This window comes from Microcebus murinus, chromosome 7, assembly GCF_040939455.1.
Source record: "Microcebus murinus isolate Inina chromosome 7, M.murinus_Inina_mat1.0, whole genome shotgun sequence".
Taxonomy (NCBI): Eukaryota; Metazoa; Chordata; class Mammalia; order Primates; family Cheirogaleidae; genus Microcebus; species Microcebus murinus.
In genome coordinates, this window is record NC_134110.1 from 30,593,910 (window position 1) to 30,610,871 (window position 16,962).

The 16,962-nt window shown below is 42.7% G+C and overlaps 1 protein-coding gene across 2 annotated transcripts in view; it reads left to right on the plus strand.

Moving 5' to 3' along the window:
• Positions 1-16,962, plus strand: part of FAM135B (family with sequence similarity 135 member B) — a 277,802-nt gene that overhangs the window by 237,016 nt on the left and 23,824 nt on the right. For both annotated transcript variants that reach the window (XM_012735958.3, XM_012735960.3), the window contains exons 10-12: positions 3,721-3,876; positions 4,617-4,690; positions 11,686-11,840. In XM_012735958.3, the coding sequence (XP_012591412.2) occupies positions 3,721-3,876; positions 4,617-4,690; positions 11,686-11,840 (385 nt within the window). The remainder of the gene's footprint in view (positions 1-3,720; positions 3,877-4,616; positions 4,691-11,685; positions 11,841-16,962) is intronic.

Consider the following 16,962-nt stretch of genomic DNA (forward strand, 5'->3'; position numbering starts at 1 on the left):
CTTCTTCTGGAACATCATCATAACTCTCCAAACCCCGAATTTCATCCTGAATTTCTTGCGACTCTATTTCCTTTAGAACCATTGGCCCTAATCTCTCATGATGAGCAATAGAGCTTTCATGGGGCAGATGAGAAGGGCTGCTCGTCTTCTTTACTGCTCCGTGAGGAATGCATGGGTTGTGCAGATGCGCTGCACAGTCACGCCCATCACTAGGCCTTATTTTCGGGGTAGGGCTTATATTGCACAAATGCTTAGAAATCCTGCTAGGGCTTATTTTATGGGTAGGTCTTATTTTCAGGGAAACACGGTATTCTTAGACACCCTCTTGTGTATCCAAGAGAGGGCATGTAAATGAGTGGCATTGTTGGCATTGGGCTGAGATCTGAAATACCAGTGGACACTGCAGGTGTGTGTGTGTGTGTGTGTGTGTATGTGTTTGTGTATGTGTGTGTGGGACGTGGGGGGGATCCTAGACAAAGGTGAGAACATCCGCTAAGGCGGGGGTGTGATCAAGCAGGGATTTGCAGCCCTGGCCACACAGTACGATCATCTGGGAAACATTTAAAAAGTGTTAATGCTGGAGCCACACCCCCAGGCATTTTGAGATGGGCCCAGACATCCGTGGAATGATGGCCTCCCAGTGATTCTGACATGCAGCCAGGATTAAGGACTGCTGCAGGAGAGCACGGTTCATTCAGGAAACGTGTCAAGTGTAAGTCAGGCTTCTCCTGACTTAGTGCCTGTTTACCTTGAAGACACAGTGCTGGCATCACCTCCTCCAGGAAGCCTTCCCCGACCCTTCCACAGCATGTAGTATGCATCTCTCTCACTGCACATTATAGGTACATTACAATTATCTCGTTAAATAGCTCTGGCAGGACTGTTTGCATTTGTACTTGGCTCCTCAGAGTTCAGTACAACCCCTACTACAGAACAGGTCCTCAGTGAACTGGGCACAGAAGTGAGGAGTGAGCAAAGTACATGTGTACGTGTGTCTCATCCAGATGACGGGGTGTGAGGGAGCATCAGGTGGCGGTGGCTGAGCCTTCCTCTCAGGGAGTTTCACCTATGACAGCGCAGACCACAGTTGCCTCTGTGTTGGTGTCAGGGGCCTCTCCTTGGTCTCCCGAAGAAACCCTCCCGCACCTACCATCTGTAATTGCACAGGCCCAGGCATCTGCAGGAGTAGAGAGACTCTAGTGGCTTAATTAGAAGCTTCTGTAACCTTATCTGAAGCCATTTCTATAATCAACTGAGGGAAAAATAGTTCTTCCAAAGACACTTTTAATGAGTAGCTTTCCCTTCTGGTGGCTGAGCTCAGGTGCATGCTGTGTTTGCTGGAACCACTGTGGTGGAGGGGGAGCACAGGGGCAAGGGAACAGGAAGCCCAGGAGGGGCAGCCTGGGCACCTCTCCCCTTGATGCCAGGCCACCTGTTCATTTGATAAAGAGTTACTGACCTCTGCTATCTGTCAGCCATCACGTGCGTTACTGAGAATGCTGAGAAGGCCAAAGCTCCAAGTGCAGGCGAGGAAGGATGTAGGAAATGAAATAAACAGCATGGTTGGAGGTGCTCGGGGACAGGACTGTGCAGTTCAAGTAGGTGTCAGGGACAGGGAGGTTAGTCTGATATCTGGAACATGGTAGAAGTTGCAGAAGATTTATGAGAAACAAGGAGATACAGAATTGGCTCCTCAAATGGTTATCCGGTAGAGGACAGACAAGTCCAAAATGGTGAAGAGAAGAGAAAAGGAAGTGAGAAGGTGAGAGGAAAAGGCACGCCAGGGATGGAGGAGCCTAGCCCAGGGCCTGTGCGTGTAAGTAGCAGGTCAGTGTAGCAAGGGCTGTGCATGGGGCCAGCTCAGAGGTGCCATGGTTGAACAATGCCCTCTATTTGGAAGCTGCTTGTTAATTATAAAGCCTCAATATCCAATATTTAGTGAGCCTTACTGTGTGCCAAATTCCCCCTCCTCCCCTCATTTTCTTATTCTTAGATGCCTCACTTTAACTGATGTGCCTTCGTCTAGCACCGGTCTTCAGTCTAAGAATAGCAAAAGGAACTTCCAGTGCTTTAAACTAGGCATTGGACTTAGATCTCCCTATATGTTATTATATTCACAAGCAGTTATTTGCTTTGCATACTCATTTAATAGATGAGGAAACTGAGGCCTGGGGCAAAGAGAGAGTAGAGAATGGGGTTAAAAATGGCTATGTAGAGTGAGATGTACACCATCAGGAAGATGGTCACACTGTAAGCTCAGACTTGTGGGGGGAGGTGAGGAGGGGCACTTTTTGAAACCTTAAAATTTGTACCCCCATAATATGCTGAAATAAAAATATAAAGAAAAAAATGGCTATGGCTGTGTGCCCCAGTCCATGTGCATGGGAGAGATCGCCACGCCACTTATATTGTTGACCCACATTCCTGTCTACACCAGTGAAGGAAGCTCCATGCAGACAGAGACCCCTCTTATTCATCTCTGTGTCCTCTTTTAGTCTAAACACGTGCCTGGGGCATGGAAGATATTCATTAAATGCTTGTTGAATAAATGACACCTAGAGCTCAGTGTCAGGCATTGGCACCTGGCTCCTTGTCTCTCCTTGGGAAGCTGAACTCTCGTCTCACCTCTCCAGAATTCAAGTTACTCCCTAAGAGGATGGCTCTCCTAGATCTAAATTGTGCCCTCTATAATGTTTCTGTCTAAAGGCTCTTTTGAGTTTTGCTCCTTTAAGTTTTAGTTAAGGCAACCTGGAGTCCTCCCTGAGAAACGTGGAGGGGTCAGGGGAAGGCAGTGGTGGGACAAAGCTATTAAGCACCCCCTGTGTGCAAACCACCTTGTTACTCAGGTGCTGAGAGGCTATAAAGGTGTTACCTCCTCTCCAGTGAAGATTTTAAATACCTGCTATGTGAGGGTGGCATGGTGATGTAGCTTTATGGTCACACAGTTCTTCAGAATCCTTCTTCTGTGTTCCTCTGTGTGATCTTGGACATTCTACTTACTAACTCTCATTTTACTGTTCTGTAATAGCTTGGCTACAACAGCCCTATCAAAGGGTGATTGTAGCGATCAAATAGGTAGCATATATAAAATGCCTAGTGTTCCACCTGCCAAATAGGTGATTGCTATAATGATTGCAAAGTACCGAGTTCAGAATTTGTTGGGAGACAGAGAATTGAGCCCAGTATTAAAATCTTCAGTATCTTGAGAGGTTTGGGGAGCATGTGAGTGGTAGGTAGTTTCTAGCTGGTGGCAACAGTGAAGACGTCGTGAAGAAAGAAAGGTTGGATAGAGAAGTTGAAAAGGCATAGCCAGTATAAACAAAGGGAGAGCGAAAAGATTAAAGATTCAAGATATTTATGGAAATCTAAGAATAAGTTACACTTAGAATACGTGAAGGTAAAAATAAAATTGAAGAAACAGACTGGGGCTAGGTTGTGTGTGCTCTTGCACGCCAGACTAAGGGCTTTGGATGCTTTTCTATAAACAGTGAGGGACTATCTAAATAATTTATTGTTGCCATTGCTGTTTTAACTCCCAGATCAAAAGTGCTATGATGACGTGATCCTGTAGGCCATGAGGTGTAATATGACACCACAGATGTACAGAGAAAGGGAAGGAGATTTATTGAAAACAGAGAAGTCAGTAAACAGTTCAGGAAGAGGACTGCAGTCCCTGAATGCAGCAGCGGGCCTTGACCACCATCTCTTGTGCCTCTCCAGATGTTGAACAATCCAGAGAAGATAGCAGAGCAGATAAGTAAGGACCTCGCCTGGCTGGCTGCCCACCTGATGGCTCTGTGGACCCAATTCCTGGACACGGTGACTCTGCACTCCCATGTGACCACTTACCTCACCCAGGAACATCACACCCTGCGGGTAAGTTGTCAAATGGTATAAATTCTCTGATCACGTGCATTTGGTTTCTTTTCAGGAAGCTTTATGAGAGTTAGTTCAAGAATTGGGATTGGCCTATAAATCTAAGGGCTTGTCCTGCCTGTACTGTGACATTGCAATGATATTATAAACTTGCTTAGCCTCTCAGACCTTTGCTCTATCATTTATAGACACCTGCTATCACTATCTCAGAGTATAGCAGAGACTGTCACAAGTAATATTAAAAGTACTTTGAAAAGTATTTGGAAAAAAAATGTTTTCAAATGTAAGACATTGCTCTTAATGTATTTCCTGGCCACCAGTTTGGGTGCATATGGGTAGGTACTAATGCATAGTAAAAGACGTTGGTCTCATTTGGAATGAGAGGACTCAGTATCTGAGGATCAGAGTCCACAAAGCATTTAGGCAAAACACTTACATGACTGGCTTTGGGAATTCTATTTCTGCATTTATTTATGGTTTCTGTCTTATATTCTAGTAGAAGAAATAAGAGCTAAATATATTTTAAAAGATGATAGAAAGCAATGCACGAGCATTAAACTGTGTCCAGAAACCGAGTGTGGTCTAAGAGCTATGAATGAGAGAGAATAGAGACTGAAGGTTGTGAGCACAGATTTCCTCCTATTAGTACATGTCACTTGTTTCCTTGAGTCTCAACTTAAAAAAAATGGAAGTAATACCTACCCAAAGAATTAAACCATTTATATTGTTTTATTCCTCAGGTTCGAAGGTTTTCTGAGGCTTTCTTTTATATGGAGCACCAAAAACTTGCAGTTCTGACTTTTCAGGAAAATCTGTAAGTAGTCCATTGCATGCCCACTTCATTTGCTAAAAGCAGCCACTCAAGACATTCTTGTTCATAGTCACTCTTTAGGCGTGGCTCGGTGGCTCATGCCTATAATCCTAGCACTCTGGGAGGCTGAGGCAGAAAGATCGCTCAAGGTCAGGAGTTCAAAACCAGCCTGAGCAAGAGTGAGACCCTATCTCTACTAAAAAAAAGAAATTAATTGGCCAACTAAAAGCATATATAGAAAAATTAGCCGGGCATGGTGGCGCATGCCTGTAGTCTCAGCTACTCGGGAGGCTGAGGCAGAAGGATTTTGAGGTTGCTGTGAGGTAGGCTGACACCACGACACTCTAGCCCAGGCAACAGAATGAGACTCTGTCTCAAAAAAAAAAAAAAAGTCACTCTTTACTTCATTTCTGATCATGGAGGAGAGACGTCTCCCCACCCCTGCAGATTCCATCTGCGTTTCCTCTGCAGGTAAAAGAGTCAGACAAATTCTGACTCAGAGGTGGGAGCTGGCAGGTAGCAGAGAAGGTCACCAGCCAAAGTTTTCTTTTGTTGAATGTCATTATGGTTCTGCAGACAGAATCAAGACTTCCTAGGTCCCTGATGACATCTGTGCTGAGTCCTCTTTGCAAAATGAATTAGAAGCAGGTGGTGTGGCCACAAACTATGTCAGAAAAAAACACAGAATTCGCCTGAGACTCTGTGGTAGCTATGAAATGCTTTTAGCATAAGAATTAAGTCTGAACTCCCTAATTAGGAGGGCTGATGAATTTCTAAGTTTGCTTTCTTCCAGAAAAAAAAATTCAAAAGTACCCAAAAAAGTCAGAGGGTTGATGGTAGATGAGGTCATCCTCTCTCATAGAATCCCTGGTGAGCAGGAGCAGAGATTCCTCCAAAGTGTTTTGGCCTTTACTACACAAGCCCAATGATTTCTTTTTGCTTCCAAATGATAATTTTGCTTCAAAAACTAAATGTGGTTGGAATAATGTTTGAGATGCTGTGGTAAATTTAAAAGGACGAACACCTGAGATTCATTCATCACTCGAGGCAGACCTGGAGGTCCTTTCACCTTTATCTTTGTAATCTTATTTTCTTCCCACACCTCATTCTGTGTGGAAATTGGAATGACATTTACAGTTCGCCTCATGGATTCTGAAGGTAAGAGGGGCACTGTGAGGAAAGCACAGCTGTAGGTTGAAGCTTGTCTAGAAATTTCCAGAGTCATTCACTTACTCATTTATACATTCATTCATTCGTTCCAGTCCCCAGCTGGAACTGACAGAATATATTTTCTAGAACTAAAATCAGAAGAGTTAACCTACAAATATAAACATGACTTTGAGGGCCACTGAGTGAAATATGGCAAGTCAGGATTCCTGCAGGAAAGCTGTTTCCCAGAGTTGCCACAACAGTAGGTAAGCCTTAGACTGCTGAGCCATGGTTGAGTTCTTGAGTGATGTGAGCTCACGTGGAGGTGATGGACACAGAGCCAGCTGCTCTCCTGGAAGAGCTTTGTTGGGATGCTGCCCACAAAGTTCAGTTAATACAGCATTCAGACAACCTGAGGCCGAGACTCTGCCCCTCCATTTATTGGCAGTTGGTCCTTGAGAGAGTTATTTTTCTGTCCTTGTTTTTTGTTGTTGTTGTTGTTGTTGTTGTTTTTACCCTTATCTTCATCCAGCCTTAGTTTTCATATCCATACAATGGGAAAGATAATAATTGTTGGGACCAAATGAGAATGTCCACGCATTTATGGAACACATAGCACAAGCCACAGGCTCTGCTCAGATAGTGTCACATGGTGATTGATGGGGTGTTTATTGTGCACATAAGCAGTGGGAATACTGCAGGGAAGGAAGTAAAGATGCTGTCTTTATGGGTCACTCATTCTAGGGGACAAACAGGCAAGGCATACATTATACCATTTCAGGTAGTGACAAGTGTAAAAAAATAAAGCAAGGTAATGAAATAGAAAATGAGGAGAAAAAGGGGTAGGGTGAGTGTCTTCATAAATGCTTAACAACCAGCTTTCAAAAGAGCAAAAACAAAGAAACAAAGAGGTCTGCTTTGTACTGTTTGCTGATTTCCATATAAATGCTCCCAGGGTGGTCAATTTCACCACTGCATCATCTCTAAACATGGGGTTGAGAAGGGATGGGCCCAGTTAGCTCTTGCAAACCAGTACGAGGTTTGCAAGGCCATGCTGGGTGTGAGAGAAAGACAGTGATAAGAGAAGGTTTTCTAAGGGTGTGACATTGAAAGTTATCTGGGGTTAGAGCAAGACAGACCATGACATGGGAGAAGATTATTTAGGCAGAGGTGATCTCTGGTGTGAAGGATCTGATGTGTTTGAAGAGCAGCAAGAAGGCAAGTGTAGCTGGAATGGAGTGAGCAGGCAGGAGAGGGAAGGAAGGGACAGTCAGAGGTGCAGGTGAGGACCAGCCTATGTGAGGCTTTACAGACCAGGAAAAGAATTTGGATTCTGTACTTTGATAATCATGGTTAATTGATTTTTTTTTAAACTAGGAATTGAGTATGGGCCTTGACATTTCAAATCTCATATATCATATACATGGTTTTAAATCTTGATTCTTCAACTTGTAATACTTGTGACATCAAACTAGCAACTGTGTCTCTCTTAGCTGGTTTCTTAGATATAAAATAAGGATTCCTTCATTCAGCAAAGATCTGTTTAGTGTTTACTATGTACCAGATGCTATTTTGGGTGTTCGATATTCAGCACTGAACCAAACAGACAGATTCCCTATCTCATGGAGCTTGTATTTTAGCAGTGGAAGGCATATAAGCACATACATGTCAAATGATAAATGTTATGGGAAAAATATATCTATATCAGTGTGAGAGGAACAGAGGATGCTATTTCACAGAGTTGTCAGAGAAAGTCTCCCTGAGAAGGTGACATTTGAGCGTTTATCTGAATCAGACATGAGATTGAGCTGTGCACATCCCTTGGAGATTAGAATATTTGTCCTATAGAGCAACTTTCAAGATTAGAGAATGTTTTAAGCATTCAATTAATAGTAGATATTAATGTAAAGCATATCACAGACTAAGATAGAAGGGATGCTACTTAAGAGAAAGTAAACTTTTAGATAGGTCATCAAGAATAGGAACTGTAGAATGGGGTGGGGGGAGAGACTTTATTTCAGATCGAGAAAATCCTAGAGAAAAGATACCACGTGCTGGGAAGAGAAGTGAGACTCAGATGGAGATGGCGAGCAGGGCTGTGCCGTGCTAGCACCTGGACGTGAACACAGGTCGAGGCACGTGGAGATCAGAGCTGGAGAGAGCCGGCAGCTGTCTCAGGAGGTCCTGCTGTTCACACAGGAGGGAGCATCAGCCTTCAAAATCAGGATGAGCAAGTGGAAATGCAAGGTGGCACAGGTGAAATTTATCTGTCACTGCCCATCTTGTTAAAGCTCATATTAAATTGTGTTTCTCAAACAATAGGTCACGATCATTTACTGGACAGTGAAATCAACTTATTGGATTTGGAATAGCACTTTTCAAATGGGATAGGATAGGATAGAATAGAATAGGACAGGACTAGATTGAATAGGCAGCAACAGTAAACTTTTGTTCAGCGTGTGTGTGGGATTGTGGGATTGTTCTGGGTTGCCATGAAAATTAAGACTATTTTTCGCCGTGGGTCGTGACTTTGAAAAAGTGTTAAAAAATGAGTTAGAACTGGTTAGTAGCAAGGGTGTGTTTTATGGTTTATCTTCTCTTTTTTATTGAAGTCTAGCCAGTGCTTTCCATGCCTAAGGAGGGGCTGCCTGGAAGTCTGCTGATGAATGAATGGGGTGTTGATGGATAGGAAGCCCTGTGCTGATGTGTTAATTCCCATAACAGTAGTAGTTGAGATATCACTTTGCCTTTTACACTTTCTATGTTGATAATTGTAACACTGTCCAACTTTTAAGAAATCATTCGTTCAAGAGATTCTGTATATAGGGTTGACCACAGTAGGAATCTTACCTGCCTTTCTAGTGTTTATAGTCTATGGAAGTTACTCTGGTAAGAAACTATCTAGTGCATAACATACTTTAGTGTTCCTTTAATGTTCACATTACTCCTATGAGTTGTATATTATTATTCCTCCCACTTTACAGAAGAAGAAACTGGGGAAACTTGGGCTCAGAGAGGTTGAGTAACTTATCTTAGACCACACAGTGAGCAAGTGACACAAACATGGACCTGTTGGAGTACAGAGACCACAATCCTAGCCTCCTTGCCATGGCTGCTTTGTACAATATTGAGCCATCATACTAAAGAACACACAAGAAGAAGTAAAAGGTGGATTTTTAACCTCTAACATAGAGGTGTCCTTATGCTGTTAGACTATCCTCCAGAAGTACAGCCCAACATCCTAAGCTGGGAGTCAGGTGAACCTGATGTTGAACTCAGTAGATGATGAGCCAGGCTTTATATGCTCCGTAAGACACTTGCCCTCATTGCTTCACAGTATGACCCAACTGAAACCTAAGGTATCTGCCTGAATGCACAAAAGAGAGCCTCTGCTCACTGTGTGGACAGCCTGATTTACAGGTGTCCCAGCTCCCTGAGTGTCCCCTAGGGGATGAGGAAGTGGCCACGCATGCAGTATGCATGCTCAGACACAGGTGTGCCAGTCCAGCCTGGGCAGGTTCATTCCAAGCTAGTCTCTTCCCACTTGTGTGGCTTTTGCAGTGGGTCGGGTGGGGGAGGACTGTGCAGGGAGGGGAATGGGAGGTGACAGTTTCAAAAGAGAAAGGCGCAGAGTTCAGATTCCTGTTTGAATCCTTTTGTGATGATGAGGAATGGGATTTCTTATTTAGTTAATGCTGCTCTTAATTGCTAACATATTTATTCATTCAACTCCTTCCCTCTCACCCAGGCACACACCCCTACACCCATATTCACACAGACATGCCCCATACGTATAAACACATATGTGCACACACATGCACTCATAAAAACATACATACATACCTACACCCACAAACACACACTTGAACATACCACACATGTAAACAAACCCACTCTCTCACAGACTCTCTTCTTGGTCAGAATTATCATCCTAAAATATCGCCGAGGCTGTGGTATTTCTTGGCATAAAGGCTGTGGTTTGCTGCCTCCTCGTTTTGTCCACGCAGGGCCTCGGCCCCACAAGGTACTCAGGGATCTTCACGCTCCAGTGCCAGCCTCCCTCTGCTGCTTCCTCTCAGCCTGCGGGACTCCACGGAGGGTCTGGAAATATGCAGCATTCCCTATTTCCTTGCATTCCCCGTGTTGATTAATTGATTCATTCATTTAACAAATAAGAATGGATACTCACTGTATAGAGGTGTTGTTCATGGCGCTTGAGCTACATCAGTGAGCAAACCAGCACATGAGGGAAGGCAGGTGCTGAATGACACACATTACAAATCAATAAATTATATAGTATGGTAGACGGTGATAGGTATTGTAAAAAAATAGAGTAGGGTAAGTGCATCCAGAGTGTTTTTGTTTAGGTCAATTGAAGTGGGGCAGATTGCAGTGCTTCATATTTTTATCTTTACCATGGAGGAAAGAGTGTCCCTGCCTGGAACACTTTTGCCCTGTCTGCTTCAATCAATTAGTATCCAGTAGTTCCTAAGTACCTGTTTGGGTTGGAGTTCTCTGGAGAGATACAACTGATAGGATGTATATAGAGAGATATATGAGAGAGGATTCATTAGGCAAATGGCTCACTGGAAGATAGAGGCTAAGAATTCTCACCATAGGCCTTCTGCAACCTGGAGAGCCAGGGGAGCAGGTGGTGTGGCCCAGTCCAAGTCCAAAGGCCTTGGAACAAAGGAAGCTGATGGTGGTGTAGCACTGCGTCAAAGACAGAAGACCTGAGAGTCCATGGCAGGGGAGGCACTGGTGTGAGTCCTGAAGGGGCAAAAAGCCAGACAACCTGGAGTCGTGGTATCTGGGACAAGAGAAGCAGGGTGTCCCAACTCAGCTCCCAGCAAAGAGAGCAGGGATTCTCCTCTCCTCTGCCTTCGTGCTCCATCCAGGTCCCAGCCAATGTGATGGTGCCGCCCACTTTGCGGGTGGATCTTCCCCACTCAGTCCACCAACTCACAGGCCAGCCTCCTCTGAAAAAAACCCCGCAGCACACCTGGGGCGGCCCAAACTAGCTGTGCATGCTCATTTCTTTTCCCAAACTCACTGACACCATAAAACACTGAGTTGGTATAGAAAAATATGACAAAACGTTAGTATTTTTTTCTTCATGGGGTAAAAGAAACTCTCTCCCTTCTTCAAGGACTTGAGAAAAAGGGAACACACATTTTCTACCACTCCAGCCTTTGAATTTGGAATAGTGATTATTCCAAATTATGGAATCAAATTTCGGAATCAAATTTCTATTGCTGGAAGGAAATTTGGGTCATGGAAACAGAAATTGGGTCCCCTTTTTTTTTGTTATCCTACACGGAGAAACCAAACAGTATGGTTCATGGACTACAAGAACTTATGCCCTGATCAAGGATGCCAGTGTCCATATAACGATCAATAAAAAGCTATTTAGATGGTTTTTAAATCAAATATGCCAAAATATGACTCAGATTATATGTGATGTTAGAAGTTAGAGAAGCAAGAGTAAAGGATATGTAGATTTCAGTTTTTCCTCCAAAATACTAACTTAACATTCCTAGTGGTTTAGAAATTCAGCTGGCATTTCACTAAAACGGTTTGCGACAAATACCTTTTTGTTTCACCTAATGCTACAATCCACATCCTGTAACCTCAGTACCTAAACCAGTTCCAAAACAACACAGACTATGGCTGTGGTGGCTGAGTTGGGGGTGTGTGGGGGAAGAAAGGAAGGAAGGATGGACAGACCTTCGATTGCCAGAGGCTGCTGAAAATTTTCTGAATTTTGTGGGGATTCACAAGATGTGGGGCAACAGTTTTCAAACATTTACGTCTTCGTTGGAAGCTCACCCCGTCTGTGTGCTCCCCAGGACGCAGAGCCATAGCCAGCTGTCTCTGGACATCCGGAATTCCGAGTACCTCACCAGCATGCCCCCGCTGCCAGCCGAGTGCTTGGACATCGACGGCGACTGGAGCACCCTGCCTGTTATCTTCGAGGACAGATACGTGGACTGCCCGGGCACAGGTGTGTCTCTGTGAATGGCCTTTCCCGTGGGTTTCAGGTGGTGGCCCTGCTTGTATCCCAACGGCAGTGAGACCAAATTGACGAACCATTTTGTCGGTTCGTAGGGAGGAAGCAAGCTGTTTGTTTGAAGTGAATTTAGTTCAGTGACATTGACAAACCAATCTAACAAAAGAGCAATGATAGTAAAGAGTCCCTCCCCAACTACTTCAGGGGTGCATTGTATGTAGTGCCTCGGTGTTTTCACCTACAAAATGGGAACCAAATTCCCACCCACCAGAGTGACATAGAAGTCAGACAAAAATCTTTTCTTATTTATCTCAAATGCGTGATTCAAATATAAAGTCATTTCTAGTTGAATTTTAATGACATTGGTTTCAGATCCCTTTGAAGTATGTGTTTTATGCCATAAGACAGGCAAAGCACTCAAGAAAGCGGGCTGCATGGATGCAGCCAGTGTCAATTCTGGGTCCTATCCCACAGCTCTGCTCATGGAAACCTAGCAAGCTAAATAAACCTGTCCTTCCTTCAAGGACCAGAAAAACACCAGGCCCAATGCTGGAGGTTTTATATGTTTTATTTTTTTAATTCTGCAAACAACCAAACAAGCTCTATTTCTCAGAGAGAACCTGAGGCATAAGAAGTATAAGAATTTATTAAAGATCATGCAGTTAATTGAAGACAACATTCAAAACTCACTCACTCTGACTCCAAACTCCATGCTTCACCTTGCTGTCTCTGTGAAGCATTTTAATTCCTATGTTTGGAACCCATCATATAAATGGTGCATTAAAATGGCTAAATTTCAGAGGTTTTGCAATCTGAGACTTATAGGACATTTTAAAAATCTAGGTGACTTCCAAGGACAGCGCAACCTTGCAAACATTTGAAGTTATTTGGTTCTCAGTTGTATCCTGACATCTAGTGTCAACACTGTGTACGACAGCTAAAACGTGGCCAGTCTAGAAATGGCCTCCAACCTACATGGAAATGAGTATAAGACATGGCACTGAACTTTTGTTTTTTATGTAGGGTGCATGTGTATGTTTGCATATTTTTGTATGTGCATGTGTACATATGTATATGCATATTCATGTATGTATATAAGTTTATCGTCATCATAGTTTTTTTTTTTTAATTTGCAGAAAATTTGAACAGATAGAGAAGATATTTAAGATAAGCACTCATTGTCAGAATTCCTAATATTATCATTATTAGGGCTTGTTGCAGATTGTCTTCCAGTCTTTTTTCCTGGGTGTATTAATAGATATTCTAGTGAATATAAAATTCAGTCCTTCAACTCACATGTGCAATCATATTGGATATCTTTATTTTTTTATTAATCAAATTCACTTTATCTTCGAACCTCCATGCCACAGCATCAACTGGGAAGTCAACCTCAGTCTTTCTGGGACTTTCTTGCCCACTCCTTTCCTACCACTTCTCATATCAGTGTCCTGGAGTCTGAGACGGCAGAAAGGCATGGTTGGGAGAGGTCTTTCTAGGGTCATCTGCACGTGAAGGTTCCTCTAAGCCATTCATTATTTGTGTTTGTATAGTGTTTCAGGACAAGCCTATCCTTGAAGCTTCTATAATGTACGTAGGGCTGGGACTCCAGCACAGCACAGGTGTGCTCACCTTCCTAGAGGGACCTCAGAGGCAGGGCTGTCTCCCCCAGGTATCGCTCCACCTACCTCTGACCCGAGCCATTCCCACACAACAATCTACTTTTACAGAATTATCTGTGCACCACTCAAAGCCCAAAGCTTTCTTTAACCTTCTTGATCTTTCACAAAGTACTTTGATGATTCTTTAGCCCCAGATCAAAATAATTAGCAATAAAAAAAACTTATATTCTCTTTCCCAAAGAGTTTGGTGGCTTTAACATTTATTTCTTTGTCTTGCCATGAAGTTATCAGATACTTTGTATTGTATTCTTTTGGTGTAGTAGAAAAAAAAGAAATAAAATTGTTGCATTTACATATTAAAAAAAACAGCATTTTTCATGATCTGCTACAGTACCATGGCTTTAATAACTACAGAGTACCACGTGCTCTGCAAATTCTGTCTACATCTGTATTCCCCCTGTCTGAAAGCAGTGGAGTGGTTTGCCTAAAGCCTTAAGGGTTAGCCAGACTGTCTGGATTTGAATATTTTTTTCCAACAATTACTAACTGTGTGCAACTGGGAAAAGGGAGTTATAATTTCTACTTTATAAGGTCACTTTGACCAAAGGCTAGACCAGTCCATAAAACACTTAAAAGAATGACTGTTACAAAGGAATTATGAATGAACATTAATGGATATCATTCGTTAGTACCTGATTCTAAATCTACTCTTTTTGAGTCAGTTCCTTTGCTACTCTCATTTTTCCATGGTTGCAATAGTGAAACAAAATCTTTGCTAGTTTGGCAACCCAATTCCTCACTGCACATCCTGTGTACTAATTGTGCATGACAAATCTGATAAGTCTTTATTTTTTGTTCCAAGCATCTATAGCCTGTTACCTATAACATAAAGACCAGAGGCTTCATTCATGCGTGGCATTCAAGTCCATCCACAGCATGGGTTCTTGCTTTCTGCCTAACCTCACACCCCCTGCCACCTTGCTGGGGGCATATGGGATCTAACCATACCTGACTGGATTGTACACCCCAAATTTCTAAACCTTGCCAGGCTGCTGTGTGATTCACTCCCTTCTTTTCTGAAGAAGTTCAATTCATATTACCCAGCAGTCCAGAATCTTTTTTTTTTTCTTTTTGTTTTAAGACTTTATTTTATTAGAGCAATTTTAGGTTTCCAGCAAGGACAAATAAAGAGGAAAGTACAGAGATTCCTCATATACTCTCTGCCCCGACACTTGAATAGCCTTTCTCATTATCAACATCTCCCACCCAAGTGGTACGTTTGTTACAATGGATGAACCTGACACTGACTCATCACAATCACCCAGTGTCCTTAGTTTATATTAGGGTCACTCTTGGTGTTGTACATTCTATGGGTTTGGACAAATTTATAATGAATGACACATATCTACTGTTGCAGTTTCCTACAGTGTAGTTCCACTGCCCCAAACATCCTCTGTGCTCAGCCTATTCATTTCTCTTTCTCCCCAACCCCTGGCACCTACTGATCCCTTTATAATCTCTATAGTTTTGCCAAATCCCACGTTATTTTGGCAGGAAAGCCAGCTGTACCTGTGTATGTTTCCCAGTATTTGACAGATCCTTTAAAGGCAGAGACTAGTTCTCTCTTATAACGAATGCTCACTTCCTCTCTTCTTAACCCACTGCCCAGGAGAGGGATTTTTCACATAAAATATGTCAATACACTATCGATGGGACTAAATGACATTGAAGTGATGTGCGTAATACTCTTTGCTTTGCTGGATTTCTCTTCTACTCTCACTTCATTTTATGAACATAATTCATTGACTGTGTACTAGCCCTCACCTGGGGCTACAGAGTTTCATAAAACACAAACTCTTCTCTCCAGAGGGCATGGGAGATGCACAGAGAGGTACAGGATGGTGGTAGGATGTGTCACACTACAAGTGAGCAGAAAGGATACTAGAACGTTGTAGCAGAGAACATCTAATTTGCTATAGGCTATGAGGAAGGGGAGTTTGCTCATAAGTCTCTCAAGGTGCTAAGAACGTGTCCAGGGAAGAACGAGGTCCATTATTTCCCTGGCACAATTGTAAATTTCCCTCAAAGGTGTCAGATGATGATGTCTCCAAGCCCCATGAGTGGCTTACTTTATGACCACGCTCAGTGGTGATTGTGTCCATTTACCTTCTATTAACACCATATAAAGAATTTAAAGTTTTTAAAGAAAATAAAAACCCAGTGCCCCTTTTTTGTTTGATGTATAAGGAAATTTAATAGTATATCAGATGACTTTCTCATAAGAGCTATGGTACAGACACAGAACACTTACTTTTGTCCAGTTAGGAATTATTAGAAAGGAGGGAGAGGGGAGAGAGGAAAGAAAGAATAATTTACCCTAAAATAAAATAAGATTTTAAAAATCCTATTTTAGCTCCCTGCCATCTGATTATGAAGATCAAAATTATTCTGGGCACTTTCTTGTGGTCTGAATTCTACGTAGGATAATTGCCTTGGCTACAGAGCTCGAGTTTGGCAGTAGTTTTCCGGAAAAAGCAGAATTCTGTCTTGGCCATGTGTAACGTCATTTCATATAGCAGCTCTACTATGATATATGACTGTAAGGCTTGCCTGTTACTATGAATCTGCCCATTCTAGAGTTGAGGGAAGTGAACTGTAATAGGAAAAGAGCTTATTTAAGTTCTTTAGTTGTTCTAGATCTTAAAGCTGGTAAGTGGCAAGGTCAGAATTAAGAATCAGGCTTTCCTGGCTCTATAATATTTATAAGTGGGAATTATTAAACATACTTTGATAAGTAAAAAGCAAATAATAAAATGACAAGATTTGACAGCTTTTTATTTGTGCAGTGCAAATCTGACACTAACTACCCAGACTTAGGTCAAGCTGCACAGTGTGGGGCACAACCCTAGATGAGACTGACTTCGTCTTAGATACCAGAAGCAAGCTCGGGTTCCTGGGCTACCCACACTTCTCAACAACTGGCTACAGATGTTGGGTTCCCATAGCTGCCTCAGATTCAATAACTTTCTAGAATGACTCACAGAACTCAAGGAGATACTGTGGTTATGATTATATTTTTATTAGAAAAGATACAAATAAGTTCCAGTCAAAAAAGGAGATCCATAGGCCAAAGTCTGGGAAGTCCCAAGACATAAAGTTTCTGTGTCCTCAGGACTTGTCACCCTCTAGACACATCAATCTGTATCATCAACCAGAGAAGCTCACCTATGCCCAATATCTAGAGTTTTTATTGTGTTCCGTTATGTGAGCATAGTTGATTGAACCACTTGCTCTGTGATTGAATCCAGTCTCCAGGCTGGAGATCAGGCTGGCATTACCTGGCTCAGTGTCCTCACTCTCCAATCACATGGTGGGTCTTTCCAGGGTGGCCATGCCCTATCCTGAGTTATCTCATTAGCATGACTGTTTAGGGATTCATCATGAGTCACCTGATTAGCACAAACTATCAAGACTCCTGTAAATGACAAAGACACTCT